This window comes from Hibiscus syriacus, unplaced genomic scaffold (genome assembly GCF_006381635.1).
Source record: "Hibiscus syriacus cultivar Baekdansim isolate YM2019G1 unplaced genomic scaffold, ASM638163v2 tig00110944_pilon, whole genome shotgun sequence".
Taxonomy (NCBI): domain Eukaryota; kingdom Viridiplantae; phylum Streptophyta; class Magnoliopsida; order Malvales; family Malvaceae; genus Hibiscus; species Hibiscus syriacus.
Window position 1 is genome coordinate 647,710 of NW_024062925.1, and position 23,243 is coordinate 670,952.

At 33.5% G+C, this 23,243-nt stretch overlaps 1 protein-coding gene and 1 pseudogene across 1 annotated transcript; one reads left to right on the forward strand and one right to left on the reverse strand.

Moving 5' to 3' along the window:
• Positions 1–2,850: 2,850 nt before the first annotated feature.
• LOC120147873 lies at positions 2,851–23,230 on the reverse strand (annotated as a pseudogene).
• Positions 19,947–21,045, forward strand: LOC120147872 (probable WRKY transcription factor 50). Its single transcript, XM_039161132.1, has 3 exons — positions 19,947–20,271; positions 20,354–20,495; positions 20,585–21,045. The coding sequence occupies exons 1-3, from the start codon at positions 20,064–20,066 to the stop codon at positions 20,706–20,708; spliced, it is 474 nt and encodes a 157-aa protein (XP_039017063.1). The 5' UTR covers positions 19,947–20,063; the 3' UTR covers positions 20,709–21,045.
• Positions 23,231–23,243: the final 13 nt, after the last annotated feature.

Genomic DNA, 23,243 nt, shown 5'->3' on the forward strand with positions numbered 1-23,243 from the left:
TAGGCTCTATGCATGAGATAAATGCAACATAATTACATATATTTCTAAGAGAAGATCGGGTTGTTACCCCTTTGGATGGATCACCTATTATCTTACCATCCTTGACATAGTTGTATTATCTTGGGTAAGAGACTTCCCTTTCTTCAATGGTTGGATTCTCGAGAACATCGTGAGTTTCCTCATCTTTCGTTTCTTCCTTTGATGATGGTTCTCCAACGTCATATCTAACGTCATTTGCTTTTATAATAATTACATCATCATTAACACAAGAATCCTTCCTTGAAGGGGATTATCATTAAAAACAACATGTATAGACTCTTCTACCACTAAAGTTCTTTTATTAAATACTCGATAAGCTTTAGAATTTAAGGAATAACCCAGAAAAATTCTTTCATCACTTTTAGCATCAAATTTGCCAAGATTTTCTTTATCGTTGTTTAAAACAAAACATTTACATCTAAAAGGATGAAAATAACTAATGTTAGGATTTTTATTTTTGAAAAGTTCATATGGAGTTTTCTTTAAAATTGGCCTAATCATTACTCGGTTTATAACATAACAAACAGTATTTGTGGCTTCCGCCCAAAAACATTTTGGCAAATTGTTTTCACAAAGCATGGTTCTAACCATTCTTCTAAAGTTCGATTTTTCCTCTCAACAACTCCATTTTATTGAGGGGTTCTAGGTGTTGAAAAAATATGGCTAATACCATTAGAATTACAAACATTAGTAAATCCAAGATTTTCAAATTCAGTACCATGATCACTCCTAACACTAGTTATGGAGTAACATTTTTTTCATTTTGGATTACTTTTGAAAACGTGATGAATTTTTCTAATGTTTCATCTTTAGTACTTAAGAATAGAACCCAAGTATATCTAGAATAATCATCTACCAATACAAAACAATATTGTTTTCCACCCAAGCTAACAGTCCTAATTGGTCCAAAAAGATCTATATGGATCAATTGTAATATTCTACTAGTTGATACATTAATGGACTTAAAGGAAGATCTTTGATGTTTTCCTTTAGCACAAGCATCACAGATTTTATCTTTATCAAATTTTAGCTTTGGCAGCCCTCTTACTAAATCTCATTGAATTAGTCTTTGTAAAACACTCATGCTAGTGTGTCCTAGTCTCCTATGCCATAACCAACTATCATGTTCATCCTTAGCAACTAGGCATAAATTAGACACATTTATTGAATCTAGATGCACCATGTAAATGTTTCCTATTCTATGATCAATAAGCATAATCCGATTAGATGCAATGTCAATGACTTTACAATCATTTGTTTCAAATAAGACATTGTATCCTTTATCACAAAATTGACTAATACTCAATAGATTATGCTTTAACCCATTCACATATAAAACATCTTTTAATTTGTATGGAAGAGGTATTACCTATAGTACATATACCTTCAATGTAACCTTTTGAATTATCACCAAAGGTCACATCTCCTCTATTTTTGTTGTTAAGCTCGATGAACTGGCTCTTGTCTCCGGTCATATGTCTTAAGCATCCACTATTAATGTTCCATGAGTTTTAACTTGTTTTTCGTGCCTTGTAGCAATGCTCCTTTCCCTACAAACATAGATTAATTTTTTATTTTTGGTACCCAATTTCTTTTGGGTTCATATTCATTAGTTTCTAAAATTCTAGTCCCTTGGGTATCCACTTGTGTAGGATATTCTTATCTTTAATAGTAATGAGTTCTTTAGGAACCCCTATACTTCTAATGATTTTTCCATTAGAGGTTCTTCGGGGACCTCTATGATTGTAGTTTTTAAAACTTTTTCTAACAAAGTTGGATTTTGAACTTTCTCCATTTTCAAAATGTTTTGTTCAAACTTTATCAAAAGAAGCTTTAAGATCATCAATTTTCTTTTGATGATCATCATTCACTCTTGAAAGTAGGTTATGCAAATCAGTATTTTTCTTTTCAAATTCATCTAATTTGATTTCCAATTCTTTGACCTTACTTTCAAGAACAATGTTGGTCTTGGATATGAGATTATTTTCATTTTTCAATTTTGAAATATCATTTTTGTATTTTAAAAATAATTTCTCATAATCAGAAGCCAACCCAGTATATTCCTCTAACAGCTCATCAAAAGAATAATATTCAAAATTAAATGATCTAGAGGTTACCTGAGAATCCTCCCCGAAAGCCATCAAGCACAAGTTTTCTATTTCTTGTTCCTCTTCATCGGAAGCTTCATCATCGCTCCATGTAGACACGTGTGCCTTATGCTTCTTCTTGGATTGACCCTTTTTCTTAAATTATGGGTAATCGTATTTGACATGCCCTGACTTTTTGCATTCGTAGCAAATGATCGGCTCTTTCTCCTTTGGTTTATTTTTGAAGCCTTCATTTCGTTTGAATTTTCTTCCTCTATTGGGCTTCTTTAGTTTTCTGAACCTTTTGGCAAATAATGCCATTTTCTCGTTATCTTCATCATAATCACTCTCATCTTTTGTGGATTTAAGAGCAACTCCAACATTCTTCTTCTTCTCCATCTCCTTCTTTGGCTCATCCCTTTTCTCGAGGTCTACCTCATCTTGAAACATCATTTCATGCTTGAGGAGAACCAATAAGCTCATCGATGGTCAAGGATTTTAAGTTTTTAGCCTCGATGATCGTCGCCTTCTTTGATTGCCAAGATTTTGGAAGAGAGTAAACTAACTTCCTCACAAGCTTCTCATTTGGAATGATCTCTCCATATGATTTGAGACCATTGACAATCGTGGAAAATCTATCCGTCATAGCTTTGATATCTTCATCTGGTTTTATTCTGAAATTTTCATTGCTATGAGTTAGAAGACTAATTTTAGATTCTTTTACCTCGTTTGTGTCTTCATGAGTGACTTGTAGTTTATCCCATATCTCCTTGGCTGTTGTGCAAGATGAAAATCTCCTGTATTCATCTGGTCCAAGAGCACAAAAAATAATATGGATAGACTTTGAGTTGAGCTGAAACATTCTTATCTCTCCTTCACTCCACAATCTTGAATGAGTGGAATGTATGATGTATCTATCTTCTATGATATTTCATGCTCCCATGTCACTTGCTTGAATGAAATATCTCATTTTATTCTTCCAATAAGCATAATTAGCTCCATTGAAAAAAGAAGGCTTGTTGACGGGCATTGAATCAAGACCGAAGTTGGCGTTCGAAGCAGGGGCCATTGATGACTTGAATATCGATATAATTCTTCCCGAATCGACTCAAGAGGCAATTAAATCGTCAAATGAGTGAGGCTTTGATACCAAATTTTGAGTTAATCGATCGATGAAATAGCCTAGAGGGGGTGAATTGGCAATAAAAATTTTGGTGGAAACTTTTGCAGAAAATAAAAAATAATTGTACAGTGATTTAGAGTGGTTCAACTTTCTCAACCAAAGTCTACGTCCACTACCTTAGCTATTCACACTAAGGATTTTCCATAAATTCACTAATTTGTCTTTCTTTTGAGGACAAAGAGTAACCTTACAAATCCCTCAAGAACTATATCCCAAATTCTTGAGAACACTCTCTCCCAAAGAGAACAATACAAATTTCGCAAACTTACAGAAAACCTCACAAGGCAAGATGTTTGCACAATTATAGAACAAAGAAAGAACACTCAAGAATAATGCAATTGAGTACAAAGGGTGTTCTTGAAAGCAAAATGAATATTGAAAGGAAAATTGGCTTGAATTTGCTCAAACTTGATGTTTAAGGCTTTCTCTTTGTTTCTCTCACAATTTTTATTGATCAATGGCTCCTCGGCTTGTTTAAATTCACCTTGAATCACTTCTGAACATTGGGGATCATTGGTGAAGTCAATAGAGTTGTTATTGTGTATTTATCATTTAAAAATGTGGTTGCGAGCATAGGTGCATCGGTTAACACTTAAGGGTGCATCGGTACACTATGTGTAAAATTCAAATATTTCGACCGTTATAAGACCTAGTGCATCGGTATACTTGGGGTGTATCAGTACACTAATTATATTCAATGTTTCAAAAGAGCCATGAGTACATCGATGCATGGTCTGTGCATCGGTACATAAAATACATTCAATGTTTCAATAAAATCATGAGTGCATCGATGCATGGATGTGCATCGGTACACAAAATGCATTTGAATTAGGGTATGCATCGATAAATCAAATAGTGCATCGGTACATCCCTATATTAAATTGATTTTTGGTCAATTTTGGTTCGAAATACTTTGTAAAAATTGTTTCAAAAATATTTAAAGTTTAAAACACAATTTTACACGTTAGTAAGGTTTGAAATTGACCTTTGAAAAACTTGGAGTAATTGTTTTTATATTTGAATAATTTAATCGAATATACTTTAAAATGATTATAAAATCTTAAAATTCAATAACACTTAATTTGTTATATCGAAACATCAAAATGTTTTTAACAACAACCAAGGCTAGTTTTACTTAATACTAGCAATTATTGTTACTATCATTTTTATATAAATTATTGTTATCACTTGGAGTCTTATTCGATGTTATTTTGAATATGTGGGGTACCTCAAATATGATCCCTTAAATCTTGGATTAATTATCCAAAAATGTTTGTGGGTACCGATATTGACCCTTCAGAATCGATACCCACTGGCTGGTATCGATACCCCCAGACTGATAAAAGTTATTTGAGTAGAGTAGTATTGATACTTTAAACTAAGTATCGATAGTTTTTACTGGAGTATCGATACTTACCTGAGTATCGATACCAAATTTTGGTTCGGTGTTTTGAAAAATCACCCAGTATCGATACTCCTATGGGGAGTATCGATACCTAATGAATAAGTATCGATACCCTCTCTATTAAATTTCCTAATTTAAAGCCTAGAAGATAAACAATATCGATATTAAATGTAACACTCATCTCCCATATATCTTTCTGTATAAGAGATATAAATTTCACATCACTTTTAAAATATTTTGTCTTTTGAAAACCCTTAAAAAATCAAAAATTAAAATTAAAATATTTCAGTACAATCATAAACAATCATCGATCTATACTACCAAAATTCCACTTTATATACATTCTAGCATTTTTCTTTAATTTCGATTACATGATAGTAAATGTTCAAAATAAACATGATTGTCCTACCGTTACTGATGAGGGTCAACCTTAACTGATGATATATGTTGCTACTGCTGCACTCCTTATTTGATTTGTTTCTACTTTTACCTAAGCGCGGAAACAACACACGTTAAGTATTTACTTAGTGAGACATAATATTTTAAAGTAATCTTTATACATAATTACATCGTATTTAATTAGTTCATACTAAATCGTATATTCTTTAAGGATCCTATAATCCTCCTCAGTTAAATCGTATTTCATTCACAATTATCTTAATTATTTTTAGTATGCCTAGCATACCTATCTTTCTTTATATTTTTTTTTTTACTTTTATCTCTTTAGTCATTATTCTATATTTTCATTGAGAGCATCCATTCATACTTATAATGCATCATTATGCATTTTAATTATGGCATCCCTTCATGCCCTTTTATACGCTATTATACATTTCATTTATGTCATCCTTTCATGCCATTTATACACTATTATACATTGTTCTACATTTAGTATTTTACTTAAAGGCATTTAACCTTTCATCTAACTGGCATGATTGACACCTTTCTGTCAAAAGCACCGCTAGCTATTAATCTTTTACTCAAAGGTATTTAACTTTTCATCTAACTGGCATAATTGACACTTTTCTGTCAAATGCACAACAAGGCTATTAATCTTTTACTCAAAGGTATTTAACCTTTCATCTAACTGGCATAATTAACACCTTTCTGTCAAATGCATAGCTACGCCATTAATCTTTTATTTTTGAATAATTTATACAATAATACTTATATATAATATCAATAAACTCTTTTTAATTTATTATAACCCTTATACATTTGCAACCTTAGTGATAACATGGTAATTCACCTACTTCTTATTCATGTTCAATTATTAAGATGCACACGTAGTGCCTATACGATAGTTCATCAACTCATGATGAATTTTGTGGGTTACACACCTCGTGCATGTACGGTTATTCATCAACTATTGATGAATTTTGTGGATTTGCACACATAGTACATGTACGGTTATTCATCAACTCATGATGAATTCGTGGATTTGCACACATAGTGCATGTACAGTTATTCATCAACTCATGATGAATCCCGTAGATATGCACACATAGTGCCTGTATGGTTATTCATCCACATAGGATGAATTCAGTGAAATGAACACTTAGTGTCGAAACAGATATTCATCCACATTGGATGAATTTCGTGAAATTCACACTTAGTGCCGAAACGGTTATTCATCCACATAGGATGAATTCCGTGAAATGCACACTTAGTGCCGAAACGGTTATTCATCCACATAGGATGAATTCTGTGAAGTGCACACTTAGTTCTGAAATGGTTATTCATCCATATAGGATGAATTCAGTGAAATGCACACTTAGTGCCGAAACGGTTATTCATCCACATAGGATGAATTAAGTGAAATTCACACTTAGTGCCTATTTGGTAATCATCACATATATATTTAAACAGTCATACATATATGATTAGTACATCATATAATTACACAATTAAATACACTCACCTAGCATGCCTCCCTATTATATTCAAAACGAAATTTTGACTACTTAGTTACTTTATCTTTGCCCTTTTGTTTTGCTTGACTCGGGAGCTTGATCTCGATCTACTCAAGCATCCAACAAAGACATGTATAATATTAATTGTTAGTATATTTCCTAACAATTATACTTAAAAAATACTCAATATAACCTATCATTGACTTTCTCTACCAATATCAGCCTATTTTTAACATTTCTGGCTCCATAGTATCGATACTACTACCCTGGTACTGATACTTCTATACTATGGTACCGATACCCCATTCCGATATCGATACTAGTTTTAGGTTCGATGTTGCCTGGTATCGATACCCTTACCATGGTATCGATACTACCATATTATGGTACCGATACCCCCTTCCAGTATCGATACCAATTTTAGATTTGATGTAGCTTGGTATCGATACCCTTACCATGGTATCGATACTATCTTGTGGTATCGATAATAATTGAATAAGTATCGATACTACTCAGATAATTCATCCCATTTTATCTTATAGTATTAGTAATGTTCTATCAGTAACGATATCTTTGCCCATATTTTCTAGTTTTTAACCCGATTATTAGCCAAATTTCTTTATATTTACACCCAACAATGCTACTTAACTCTTCTCTACTTATCCATACAAACTTTCCTTCATTTAGTTACTTAAAACATCTAGTATCCCTCAAGAGCATTTGATTCTAAGAATCATACCAAAATTTATAACTTGTTTTTACACTCATCCAATGCTTCTAATCTTTCATTTACCTCTATGACAAGTCAATTTTACCAATAAACCTCAATAAACACTCATATATTAGCATATCATTTAAAAACTCATTTTCTTAAATCTCTAATATTTCCCTTATCTCATAGTTTTAATCCCATCTAATCCTTCCTTAAGCTTCTATCATGCTCAAGGCTTCAATAACTAACCAAAAATAAAAGGATAAACCATCAAATTAAAAGCTCACCTTTGCTATGGGGAGAACTTGTCCGCGAGGAAGAAGATAAAAGAGAGATATATCAACTTTCCTCTTTTCCCCCTTTTTAAATCCCTAATAGAGATATATTTTAATTTCCCTCCTAAAAGACCAAAGTGCCCTCTGTATTCATCTTCTATACAATTTAGTTCAAAATACTATTCCTAATCATTTTCCCATCTTTTAGCATTTATTCAATTAAATCCCCAAAATTAAAATCTTTTCAATGAAATCCCTTATACAATATTTAGGGCATTACAATTCTCCCCTTAAGAAAATTCGTCCTCGAATTTTAAAAAAACTTTGTGCGTTTACCACACTACTACAACTAGAGGAATCGTTTTGGTTACGTGATTTCTGGATTTCTCTAATCCAGTATGTATTGGTTCTTTTTCAGTTAACTGATAAAATCTATTAAGGTTCAATAATTCTCAACCTAGTCGCAACCGCAATACTTACTTCCAAAGTGATACTTTAAAAAAACTTTACCACTTTTTTGTTACTTACTCACTTTTGTCTTTATATCAGTATAAGACTTTTGTAATTAGAACAACGATAGTATCGCTCACTATATAAATTATAACGTCAAATCTTTTAAGACATTTGACTACGGTCGACTCTAATGCATTCGTATATAATTCCTATTGTGAGTCTTTAACTGTATTGACGGATATACCACAACCTTACCTTTGTGCATAAGCACACTTCCTTACCCGTTGATAGATGCATTAGTAAAAACTACATAATATTTACCAACTCCAGTTGTATAAACATTGGTACCTCTGTTACAATCCTCTTTAGTATTTCAAAACTCTCCTGATCCTTTTTCGTTCTACAAAAAGACATATTTTTCCTTAAAACTTGGTTAACAGAAAAGCTAACGTCAAAAAGTTTTTCAATAACCTTCGATATTAAATAGCAAGCCCCAAAGAAATCCCAACTTCAGGATCATTCTTTGGGAGTTTTCAATTTACTACAACATGAGTTTTTCTTAAGATCTACTCTTATATCTTATGTCGAAACAACATGGTTAAAGAAAACCATCTTTGCTAACCAAAGTTTCACATTTGAATAGTTTGGCAAATAAGTTCTTCTCTCAAAGAATCTTATTTAACTGTCAAAATCTATGTATAACCACATAGATTTATCTTTCTTTTCTCTAATAACACACATACTTCCCAAGATGAAATACTCAAGTTGATAAAACATTGATCAATCAACTCTTATAATTGAGTCTTTAATTCTCTTGACTCACTTAAGTCATTTAATACTAAATCATAGAAACATGTTCAATACCTTAGTAACTATTAACCTTGAATTCCACCTTTCGATATGAAGCTAACTCAATAAATTTACCTGAAAAGACATCTATAAATTTCCAATTTTTTTTGAAATTATCAAATACTTCTACTTTAATTATTTGAGTATCTATCACATTAGCTATAAAAGCTATATATATATTTCTTACATCATTTTCTTCACAATCTTTATCGATATCACCTTGAGCAATGATTTTACTTTCTCATTAAAAAACTATAATTTTCATATCCTCTGCATCTTTCTGAATTAATCATATTTGAATACAAACAACTTATATTCAATATGATTTTAACTCATCAAATGATAATTTCATCAGGTTCACTAGGAACATAGCCCCTGGAATCTTTATCAATTGTTTATTATTTATTCCACTCATCTTTGTACTATGACCCACTAGGGTTTACTACTATCATCTCACTCGACATTAAGTTAAATAGAATACTTTTATTTTAAAATCTTTCATTTCCGTCTTGAGAAAATTTGTGTAACTTTCCAGATCTATTTAAAATATTCTCGAGAAATTGAAACATTTTCTCTCTCGACTATAAAAGTCTAATTATCCACATCATTAAATTAGAAGACTTGACGTCTTGGTAGTAATAACCTCATAGCAATTAATGCAAAAATTACACTAGTAACAAATTTTACTCTTAAACAAACTCATAATCACTTGATTCACTAATAATTCATCTTTCTATAGACTTTTAGCGGTCAATGTGTTTACAGCTTACTCCTTTCCCTTACTCAAATTAACATCACTTTGAACAATTTAATGTTTCACTTAAATATTTCTCAATTAATTAAGCTTACATGAAGAAATTTCGAAATCATCACTATATTCAGAATCTCCTCTAGATCCTCATCTGATTCAACTTCTCTTGTAAACCATTCAAATTTTTTAATAGATTCCCCAAATATAGGATCATCATTAAACACTGGGGTATTTCTTCCACAGAATGGAGGAAAATCCCTATCAACTTCTACTCTTTTTTGGCATGATACTAAAATCATGTCGAATTCTCTTGGGTCGATTTTTATCTCGACCTTCTTTTCAATATCATCTACTTTCTTACTTTTGCCCTTAGTTTCGGACATCTATTAGGACATACATAAGAATAACAATAAAGCTAATAAGGAGTGATATCAATCACTCTCTAATTGATACCATATCAGTAACTTTGAAAATCTTAATGGCTTGTAATCCTTTTTACATAAAAAACATTTGTTTTGGTCGAGAATCGGCTAAACATGTAGCTCTGATACCAATAAATGTAACATTCATCTCCCGTATATCTTTCCATATACGAGATATGAATGTCACATCACTTTTAAAACATTTTGTCTTTTGAAAACCCTTAAAATTTTAAATTAAAACATTTCAGTACAATCATAAACAGTCATCGAAGTATACTACCAAAAATCCACTTTATATACATTCAATAGCATTTTAATTCCGATTACATGCCAGTAAATGTTCAAAATAAACATGATTGTCCTACCTTACTGATGAGGATCAACCTTAACTGATGATATATGTTGCTACTGTTGCACTCCTTATTTGATTTGTTTCTTTTTTTACCTACGCGTGGAAGCAACACACGTTAAGTATTTACTTAGTGAGACATAATATTGTAAAGTAATCTATATATATACATAATTACGTCGTATTTATTTAGTTCATACTAAATCGATATTCTTTAAGGATCCTATAATCCTTCTCAGTTAAACAGTATTCCATTCACAATTATCTTAATTATTTTTAGTATGCCTAGCATACCTAATTTTCTTTATATCTATCTTTCTTTATATTTTCTTTTTCACTTTTATCTCTTTAGTTATTAATATATATTTTCATTGAAAGCATCCATTCATACTTATAATGCATCATTATGCATTTTAATTATGGCATCCCTCCATGCCCTTTTATACGCTATTATACATTTCATTTATGGCACCCTTTCATGACTTTTATACACTATTATACATTGTTATACATCAAGTCTTTTACTTAAAGGCATTTAACCTTTTATCTAACTGGAATGATTGACACCTTTCTGTCAAAGGCACAACTAGCTATTAATCTTTTACTCAAAGGTATTTAACTTTTCATCTAACTGGCATAATTGACAGCTTTCTGTCAAATGCACAGCTAGGCTATTAATCTTTTACTCAAAGGTATTTAACCTTTCATCTAACTGGCATAATTGACACCTTTCTATTAAATGCACAGCTAGGCCACTAATCTTTTATTTTGGATACTTATATATAATATCAATTAACTCTTTTTAATTTATTATAACCCTTATACATTTGCACCCTTAGTGCTAACATGGTAATTTACCTATTTCTTATTCATATTCAATTATTAAAATGCACACGTAGTGCCTATACGATAGTTCATCAACTCACGATGAATTCTTTGGGTTGCACACCTCGTGCTTGTACGGTTATTCATCAACTAATGATGAATTCCGTGGATTTGCACACATAGTGCTTGTACGGTTATTCATCAACTCATGATGAATTCCATGGATTTGCACACATAGTGCATGTACGGTTATTCATCAACACATGATGAATTCTGTAGATTTGTACACATAGTGCATGTACGGTTATTCATCAACTAATGATAAATTCTATGGATTTGCACACATAGTGCATGTATGGTTATTCATCAACACATGATGAATTACGTGGATTTGCGCACATAGTGTTTGTACGGTTATTCATCAACTAATGTTGAATTCCATAGATTTGCACACATAGTGCATGTACGGTTATTCATCAACTCATGATGAATTATGTGGATTTGCACCAGTGAAATGTACACAGTGTCGAAATGGTTATTCATCCACATAGAATGAATTCTGTAAAATGCACACTTAGTGCTGAAACGGTTATTCATCCACATAGGATGAATTCCGTGAAATGCACACTTAGTGCCGAAACGGTTATTCATCCACATAGGATGAATTTCATGAAATGCACACATAGTACCTATTTGGTAATAACCACATATATATTTAAACTGTTATACATATATGATTAGTACATCATATAATTACACAATTAAATGCACTCACCTGGCATGTCTCGTTATTATATTCAAAATGCAATTCTGACTACTCAGCTACTTTATCTTTTCCCTTTTGTTTTGCTTGACTCGGGAGATTTATCTCGATCTACTCAAGCATCCAACAAAGACAAGTACAATATTAATTGTTAGTATATTTCCTAATAATTATAGTTAAACATTACTCAGTATAACTTATCATTAACTTTCTCTACCAATATCAGCTTATTTTTAACATTTCTGGCTCCATAGTATCGATACTACTACCCTGGTACCGATACTTCTATACTATGGTATCGATACCCCCTTTCGGTATCGATGCCAATTTTAAGTTCGATATTGCCTAGTATTGATACCCTTACCATGGTATCGATACTACCATATTATGGTACCGATACCCCCTTCTGGTATCAATACAAATTTTAGATTCGATGTTGCTTGGTATCGATACCCTTACTATCGTATCGATATTATCTCATCGGTATCGATATTGATTCAATCAGTATCGATACTACTCAGCTAATTCATCCCATTTTAGCCTATAGGATTGGTATTGTTCTATGAGTACCGATACCTTTGCCCAGATTTTAGAGTTTTTAACCAGATTATTAGCCAAATGGAGCCAAATTTCTTTATATTTACACCCAACAATGCTACTTAACTCTTCTCTATTTATCCATACAAACTTTCCTTCATTTAATTACTTAAAACATCTAGTATCCCTCAAGATCATTTGATTCTAAGAATCACACCAAAATTTATAACTTGTTTTTACACTCATCCAATGCTTCTAATCTTTCATTTACCTCTATGACAAGTCAGTTTTACCAATAAACCTCAATAAACACTCATACATTAACATATCATTTAAAAACCCATTTTATTAAATCTCTAATATTTCCTTTATCTCATAGTTTTAATCCCATTAATCCTTCCTTAAGCTTCTATCATGCTATAGACTTCAATAACTAACCAAAAATAAAAGGATAAACCATCAAATTAAAATCTCACATTTTCTATGAGGAGAGTTTGTCCACGGGGAAGAAGAGAAAAGAGAGATATATCAACTTTCCTCTTTGCGCCTTTTTAAATCCCTAATAGGGATATATTTTAATTTCCCTCCAAAAAAACCAATGTGCCCTCTTTATTCATCTTTCTATACAATTTAGTTCAAAACACTATTCTCAATCATTTTCTCATCTTTTAGCATTTATTCAATTATATCCCCAAAATTGAAATCTTTTTAATAAAGTCCCTTATACAATATTTATGGCATTACATTGTTCTTACTGTATGGATACCATCACTATAAAATACCTTGTTTTGCCACGAAAATACTTGTCTAGCCACCCAAAATGTCCTATTAATGTCCCCAATTAGTGTTTAAGTGTTTTATTAATTTTAGGGGTCATAAAGAAGGCTTTGAAACATACTATAACACTATAACATAAGATTTACAAAGGCATTGCTCAACATGCTTCAACTTAATCTCTTAAGCTAGAATGCATTTCTAATGACTCACAAGTGATATGAAGGAGTTGTGAATGTGTTACCTTGATTCTTGGTTGCTAAAAACTCTCTCAAATCACTCAAGATGAAACTTTCTTTTATCCCCTTTCTCTTGAGCTTTCTCCCACTTCTTTCACTAATAAAAGGTAAGAAAAGTTGTTACTAACTCGACTAAGTGGTTGGATTAATGCTAATAACGTTTCCTATAACTTTAAAATCCACTAGAACAAGCCAAATTCATCTATTCTCTTGAACCTCTCAAAAGCCCATTTTTGGAAACTAAGTGAAAAACTTGAGAAATAGGGTTTGAATTGAAGCTTGAAGAGTGGAGATTAATAATCTTACCTTGGTTAACCAAACTTACACTTGAAACTTCTATAATCTCAACTTGGAAAGGAAAAAGAAAAGAGAAAAGATAGAATAAAGAAGAAGAGTGTTTGGTGACAAAATAAGGGAGAGTAGTTCACGTTAACCATATAAAATAGGGGGTTTTAACTTTTAATTTAAACTATAGGTAAATTACACTTTTAATCCCTCTGCTTTTAGTTTCAACTTAAAATAATCCCCAACCCTTTGGCCCAACTCAAGCCTACTCTCTTCTTAAATAAGTCCAAACTATTCTAATGGGTCCTTTGGCCCAATTTATGGGTCTCGGATTAACCCGAACTACTAACCCAGTATTAGTGATGTTACAGATTTTTTGATGGTATAATTTCTAATAATTTATAAAGTAAAGAATGGACATATTACATTAAAGTATATATAAAAGTTGTTGTTGAATTGTTATTTATATGTTGAAAGATATAGTGCTTGAATTGATAACGGTAAAGACGGGGGTTAATGGCTAAATAATACTCCATTTATATATCATTATTATATATGATAGAATAAAATATATTCTTTTTTATTTTAATTTTATTAAAATTAAGACCAAATTGATAGAATATATAAGTAATAGTGACCAAATGTGTAATTATACCAAATATAGTGGTCTAAACGACTCCGCTGCTCCCCTATCTTGCCCGAAAGTAGTACTCACAATTACATCTCCTCTCCCCAAAACTATCTTTAATGTCTTTTCCTTGCAGACTAGCTTTGTAAAAATTCTGGTTGGATTGGCGGATAAATGAGTGAGAATATCCTGACGGAGACCCTCCCCGAACTTCTACAGAAAAAATGCTCCGATGACACTAACTCTGGTGCATACCGACTAAGTCGAAAGAACTCCACCTCATACTCAAACATAGAACGAACCCCTTAGTCATCTGTAAAAAATTGATCTCTCAAGTCATCCATGTGCGCCTCTCCTATACACTTCTAGCGAAACTCCTCCAAGAAGTGCTCTTAGCTGGGTCATTTGGGCTCCATCGGTATCTCAACTGCCACTCACCAGTTGATAGAGTCACCCTTCAACAAGGAGATGACGCATTCTAGCATACCCTCAAGAGTGAGGTGTAGCTGACGAAGGGTCCTAATAGTTTCTCTTAGCCACTGATCGGATGCTATGGGGTTATTGTCTACTGATCTAAAAAAGTTTTTAGTCTGATACCTCCAAATCCTCTCAACTGGGGACTCCTGGTGTGTTACAACGGGAGGGGCTGGCAGAGTTGGCTGGGTGGGTGGGGTAGCAGGTATCCTGGGAAGGGTTCTAGCTATGCACCTTAGGATAGCAGTCATCTCCCTAAATAAGGTCACCTCCTCAACTCACGTGTCCCTGGGCTCCTCAAACTCTATTTCTGGGACGAAATCATCGCCCAAATCACCCGGTAATGAAGCCCTATTCTCGAATCTACCCTCTTGACTATGGCTAGGGCTCTCATCCATAGTTAAAACTCTGAAATTTAAAGAATAACAAGAAGTTACTATCACTATTCCAAACGCAGAAGTACTCTTAACATCCCTAGAAGCATGTATACTCATAGACTTTTACTGACTCTAACCCGCAGGCCTTAGGAACGTATAAACCTGGCGTTTTGATACCACTAAATGTAACACCCTTAACTAGTACGACACATAGTCGATCAACTAGAATGCCACGCAAAACAACCAAAGTCGCTAACCAAAAATTTGCTTTAATTTCTTAATCGAAATTTTTTCTTGAAAATAATCAAAATAAAATAAAGCAACCACCTTTATATAAAATATAGTATACATCATAAAATCCCAAAAATAATAATTCAAATTATACAGACCATTGTTCAAAATAATTATGACTGGAATATATAAAATAGGGGTCTACAAATATACATGCCCTCTAAAGAGGAACTTGGGACGTACTCTGTTGTACTAGGTTTGGATCTCATTGCTATGAGGCTTCTTTGACTGCTCCTCTACTAACCTGCATAAGGAAGCAAATTCTAAACGTTGAGCTAACTAGCCCAGTGCCACACTAACAACTAAGTAATACTAAAAGTGTTTATCAAATGCTCAAGCTAACTGGTAAAAATGTAATAGTGAGTATACTTGTATACTGCACTCTCTACTCTATGGTAGACATCATGGTACGGTTGAGGATTCTACATCTCATAGCTCCGTACCCCTCTAGTCTACCGAGGTGAGGCCTAAAATCTGTACATCAAACACAACACCCTCGATTAACCCACCCCTTGTTAGTGTCAAGGCTCGGCCCTAGTTAGTCAATTTAAAGTGCCTCGCACATTACCTAAGGATATACAAAATGTTTATATTTATCAGTACTAGTATCATTTCTAAAGTAACATGGGTGTCATGATCGTTTTCCTAAGTGTACAACCAAGGCTAGTTTTATTTAATCCTAGCAATTATTGTTACTATCATTCTGATATAAATTATTTTTATCACTTGGAGTCTTATTCGATGTTATTTTAAGTATGTGGGGTACCTCAAATCTGATCCCTTAAACCTTGGATTAATTATCCAAAAATGTTCGTGGGTACCGATATTGACCCTTTAGTATTGATACCCACCAACTGGAATCGATACCCCCAAACTGATAAAAGTTATTTGAGTAGAGTAGTATTGATACTTTAAACTAAGTATCGATATTTTTGTATTGGAGTATCGATACTTACCTGAGTATCGATACCAAATTTTGGTTTGGTGTTTTGAAAAATCACCTAGTATCGATACTCCTATGGGGAGTATCGGTACTTAATGAATTAGTATCGATGCCCTCTCTACAAAATTTCCTAATTTAAAACCTAGAAGATAAACAGTATCAATATTGTTCTTACAGTATGGATACCATCGTTATAAACTACCTTGTTTTGCCACGAAAACACTTGTCTAGCCACCCAAAAAGTCCTATTGATGTCCGTAATTAGTGTTTAAGTGTTTTATTGATTTTAGGGGTCATAAAGAAGGCTTTGAAACATACTATAACACTATAACATAAGATTTACCATGGCATTGCTCAGCATGCTTCAACTTAAACTCTTAAGCTATAATGCATCTCTAATAACTCACAAGTGATATGAAGGAGTTGTAAATGTGTTACCTTGATTCTTGGTTGCTAAGAAGGCTCTCAAATCACTCAAGAGACAACTTTCTCTTTTCCCCTTGTTCTTGAGCTTTCTCCCACTTCTTTCACTAATCAAAGGTAAGAAAATGTGTTACTAACTCAACTAAGTGGTTGGATTAATGCTAATAACGTTTCCTATAACTTAAAAATCCACTAGAAAAAGCCAAATTCATCCATTCTCTTGAACCTCTCAAAAGCCCATTTTTGGAAACTAAGTGAAAAACTTAAGAAATAGGGCTTGAATTGAAGCTTGAAGATTGGAGATTAATAATCTTACCTTGGTTAACCAAACTTACACTTCAAACTTCTATAATCTCAACTTGGAATGGAAAAAGAAGAGAGAAAAGACAGAATGAAGAAGAAGAGTGTTTGGTGAGAAAATAAGGGAGAGTAGTTCACGTTAACCTTATAAAAATAGGGGGTTTCAACTTTTAATTTAAACTATAGGTAAATTACACTTTTAATCCCTCTATTTTTAGTTTTAACTTAAAATCATCCCCAACCCTTTGGCCCAACTCAAGCCTACTCTCTTCTTAAATAAGTCCAAACTATTCTAATGGGTCCTTTGGCCCAATTTACGGGTCTCGGTTTGACCCGAACTACTAACCCAGTATTCATGACGTTATAATTTTTTATGGTATAATTTCTAATATTTTTTATAAAGTACATAATGGAGATGTTACATTAAAGTAAATAAAAAAAGTTGTTGTTAAATTAGTATTTATATGTTGAAAGATATCGTGCTTGAATTGATAACGGCAAAGACGGGGTTGATGGCTAAATAATACTCCATGTATATATCATTATTATGTATGATAGAATAAAATATTTTTTTATTTTAATTTTATTAAAATTAAGACCAAATTGATAGAATATATAAGTAATAGTGACCAAATGTGTAATTATACCAAATATTTTAACTACCACATGAGCTTCTCCGTTAAATATTAACGGCATGTGGCTTAATTGAATGCATTTAAATAGTTGAGTGACATGTTTGATAAAATTTCAAAAATGGTGATCAAAATGAAAAAGGCAATAGGTATTTAACTTTTATACGTTGAGCCCTCAAAAAATTTAAATTTTTATAATTAAATTATCGATGCTCATCGTTAGTAATACTTATCGTGCTCGTCGAGGGTAGAAGAATCATCCTTAATCTATAGTTTTAATTTTGGTTGCTCATGATTCTGACAGTTCACAACACATAAGGTAAAGTTTTAAAAGAGTGAAGGGGTATTTAACTTTTTAAATATCAAATAGGGAAGGATATAAAGAAAAAATATATATTGAAATATATTGCTGTTAATTTTAGTTTGTTAAAGAATAGTATAAGCTTAAGTTTTATACTTTAGCAATTTGTTTGTATTTTATATTTAAATATATTAATAGTAACTAACATTTAAAAAGCTTAGATAATTTCTTATATTTCAGGAAAAAAATTTCTCCACAATTTTTCCCTGATCAAATAAACTTATGCATGCATCAACAAAGTTGGTTTAAGGGGTAAGTAGCTTGATATCGCTTAAGCAATGTCTCTGGTTCAAGTCCTTGTATGTATAGAAAATCCATGTTGGAAGACTCACCCACCAAAACCATGTGTGCAACCCGAGTCGGCTTAGATTAGTTAGAGCGAAGCATTAGAACTGGAGAGCAACAAAAAAAAATAAACATATGCATGTAGCATGCATGAAATGATTCAGGATTCGTTTGTTTGGAATAATAAATATGTTTTAGGGTTTGATCATTGGTCTCTAGTTGAAGTGAAAATTGAGTGACTTTATTATAACTGCGTGAAATCTAATATTTTCAATGAATAAAATAGATCACATCAGAAAACTGTCTAATACTTAATGATCTAATGATTTATTTCAATATTTGTAATAATAGATTAATTGAGTGGCTCATTTATAATCTTACTAATAATCAAGTGGCTTGTGTGTAATTTACTAAAATATTCCTTCTAGGTTTCTGTCTACAATTTTCCATCCTGGTGAAGAATATAGAAAAATAAATGCGGACCTCAAATTTATTCTTTTATATGCACATTATATGGAAAGATGGGCAGTAAATTGATGGTTTCAGCATTATCTTTTTGAAATTATTTTCCTGTTTATTGACTCCTTGTGTTCAAATATATTCAAAATAATACCCAGTGGACTAGGTAATATAAATTTATACAAATTCCGGAGTCTGGGTTCCAGGAACCAGGTTTATCGTTGAATTGAAAAGGATTATCATGGATAGAATGACTTGACACAAGCCATAATCTAATACCACAAATATATATAGTTGACTATAATTAAAGCCTGGAAAGTAAGAAAAAATTTACAGTGACAATGGAAGTTTCATGTAAAGTTCCGGAGGCATGGATGGTCAAAGTCAATCAGTCTTTTTATTAGGTGAGATAAGTGGTGAATTTAGGTAGTTAATGATGGGATTAAACTTTATTACCTGGTTTAATTTAGTGATCACTGACCTAAACTTTTGAGTTTTAAAACTTGCAGTAGGTTTACTTTTTATACAGACGGATGCAAGATTTTACGTAGAAGAGCTAAATTTATAAAATTTTAAGCCCTTCCATTTGACCTATCTCTACTTGTATAAAAATACAAGTATGTGAATAGTTTATACCCTAATAGTGAAATAAGTTAGGGTTCAAGAAAAGCTGAAGTCTTCAAGCACCTAATAAACCTGCATGATATGTAGTCGTGCTTAAGAATAGTTTGGTCAGCTTATTGTTCATATATATATGTATATATATATATATATCCAGTCGACTTCAGCTAGCACTAAATGTAAAGACCAAAGACCAGAATAATGTTGATCATAGTTGGGGGTCTTAATCACTTTTGACTTGTCCAAATATTTAGGCATGTTGTTTCAACATCAACCATTGAAGCTTCCTGCAAGTGTCATAGGAAGGTCATGGCGAAACCACCTTGCAGATAATGAAGCAGAATGTAATATATGTATAGGTGTATGCTGCTACCATTAGACAGCAGGTCTTTTGGCTTATCTATCTAGATGTCTAACGATGATTTTAGGCCGCTGGACTCAGCGGAAAGCGACCGTGTCGATCGATCCGATTTCGAGATCCCTGATGAATGGACTTTCGACGGTTGGCTCGAGGATTATCCTGAATCTGTCATCTCAGGGCCAATTCAGATTCCTTTTGATCAAGCTAATGAAATTAATGATTCTGCTGGCACTAGCAGCCTCCTTCAAGTACCTGGTATTGAAAATTACTTGGAACTTGTTGACATTTTTATATTATGTGTTCATTGAGTGAGAATCTTGCTTCTCTGTGTTGATAGGAGAAAATGAAACTGTGAGGGAGAGGAGGGAAGTCAAAGGAAGATATGCATTCAAGACGAAAACCGAGGTCGAGATACTCGATGATGGATACAGATGGAGGAAATATGGGAAGAAAATGGTGAAGAACAGCCCAAATCCGAGGTATTTTAGCCAACGCTTGTATGGATTTATTCTTTAAAATTAAGGTTGTACATCTCTGCTGTATTCATTTCTTATTGTCTGATCGATAGGAACTACTATCGATGCTCAGTCGAAGGATGCCCCGTGAAGAAAAGAGTCGAAAGAGATAAGGACGATCCGAGTTACGTAATCACAACATACGAGGGGATCCACAATCACCAAAGAGCTTCTTGAATCAGTCGACTGTTCACTATTACTATCTCAGAGCCAACTCCTGCAGAAGGCCAACATCAATCTGCAATGATCACATAGTCCGCGTAGAATATCAAAAAAGTCTCTGTCCATTTCTATCCATGTAAGTATCTGTAAGAAAATCCAAGGACCAGACTACAAGAGCTTTGGCAGAACCCTGAGTTTCAATTATAAGTTGATCCTATATAGTGTTAGCGGCACGAAGTCGGGGTCTGTTTTTAACTTGGGAGAACCGGTTGAGGTTGTTCAGATCTGTTCGTTGAACACCTAATGTAATATCTCTGATAATAATCCAAAATCGTCAATAAAATTATAGACTTCTTGGTGAGCCAAGTGATTGCATCAAGATAGTAAAAAGGCACAGAAAAATGCAGACAACTTTAGCAGAAAAATTGGTTGATACATGCATACATGTTAAACGGTCAAAATCCGCAATCTACAACAAAATTCGACGACTTGATTTAGGAAGATGACATTATGGTTTCGAGAATGTGGACCCGAATTTGTCAATTCTTTCAAACGCATAACTGTTCCGTCGACATTAATGGTTAGACTCCACAGCATAATCTCTGCATGCATTTTTCTCATCACTGAAGGGTAGAACCTTACAACTGCCTTTGACTTCGAAAATGTTTTCTTATTGGAGTTAGCTGTGCCACTGGCAAGCAACCAGCCTGTCGAAGACTGTTGCTGTGCTTTGCTACCCCAATGATGCTGCTTATCGGGCTCGGTATTTAACCCTGCAAGATGGACTTTGGTGATATTGAACAATGGAGTGCCATCTTTTTCCTCTTCAACATCGGCCTCAAGGATGTAGTTGCAGGTTCCAGTGCAACTTGTTGCATTGTTTTCCCAGTAATATCGTCCAAGGGCATTAATTTCTTCACCTGCACTGATAGATTTTCGATTCCCAGTGAAGCCAAGTTTTGTAATATCCCCATGACATCAGTGTCGAGTATTGCAGGAAATACAGCAGCTCTAGATACTTGCGTGGCAAGGTTCCCAACATTTTTACAACTTATAAAATGTGAAGGATTCATAGAACGCAAGGCACCTCCATCCTTTGTTGGAATGAAATGTCGAAAGCCTTCTCCTAACAGAGGTAATTCAACTTGTTCTGATGAAAGCTCTATTGGACTTCCGAATCCAGCAGTTCGAACACAAGGAGAACCTTCAAATGCCTTCTCATCTAAGCCCCACTCACGCATCAAAGCTTCGGTCTCCAAGTATTCAAGCATTTTGACTGATCTTTTGTTTGCCAGTGACACACTTTCCTCCTCCTGCTCCTTGCTGGGTGGAATAACCGAAGAGAAACCAAAATCATCACAATCCTCACCACGAAAAGGACCAGGAGTGGTGGATCCAATTTCGTCCTCTTCTCCCCCACCACCGAAATCTAAGATGAAATCACAGTCTCGAATTCTCGCAACAGGCCCTCCCTTGGAGAGAATCAAGAGTATCGTCAGAATTCAAGCGAAATGGACCGTGTTCAATTTCCAGCATCTTTAAGAAATCACTAACTACAGTATCAGCAATTTCATCCAAGCTTGGTGATTCCTTTGTCAAATTGGTAGCCTTATAATGTGATTTAACCTCCAGAAACTTTTCATGCTCGCTGAACTCATCCAAAGCAGATAAAGATTCCTATACAGACGATTCTCTGATCATTAGTTTAGAGCATATACTCTTCTCTAGTATGCATTCATCTGCACCTTCCTCCTCTGTGCGAACATTGGAGCAGTAGACATTTAAAACATGTTCTGCCTTCTCGTCAATATCAGTGTCACGGTCTTTAAGCATCTCATCCATATCGATAGTTTCAATGGCAGAGCCATCAATAGCCTGAATAACAATTTGTTCGACCTTAGACTGACCATTCTGACACATTTCTACACCCTTTTCTATAACAGAAAATTCGATAGCAGCCTCGTGAGATCGATCCAATCCTCTCCCATATCATGCCCTGAAGCTCCGACGGACGCACAGATTATGAAAAGCTTGACCCTTATACTTTAGCAGAATTACAAGGCCCACTTCTACTACCTTACAACATTTAACCATTAATGTCTCTTCAAATTCGACGATTCCATTGACGACACTCACTGCATGAGTAGACAACAGTTCCTCCTCCCCCTTCCAATACACACATAAACTCTCGTCATTGAAATAGGCAGGCAAGCCTTCAATAGAAAGCACACGGAAAAAGAAACAAATATCGAACCAAGGAGGCCTTATATGAGTTAATGCTTTAAAGGGGTTCTTCCAATTTCACAATGATGGTGAAGAAGATAAATTATGCTTTGATTTTGATTCAAAAAGATGGGTTTTTCCAGCAGATTTATATCTAACATTGGGGGTGGTAATCAAAGCATTCGATGAAGGTTTTTTCTGCCAGTTAAGTGCTTTACTTATTTCCTCAATGTCACGCAACAACCGAGTATTATTAGAATCAGAAATCCCATCATTTATCATTTTCAGATATCCTTCAACAACCCCAATTTTCTACAGATGTCTTCA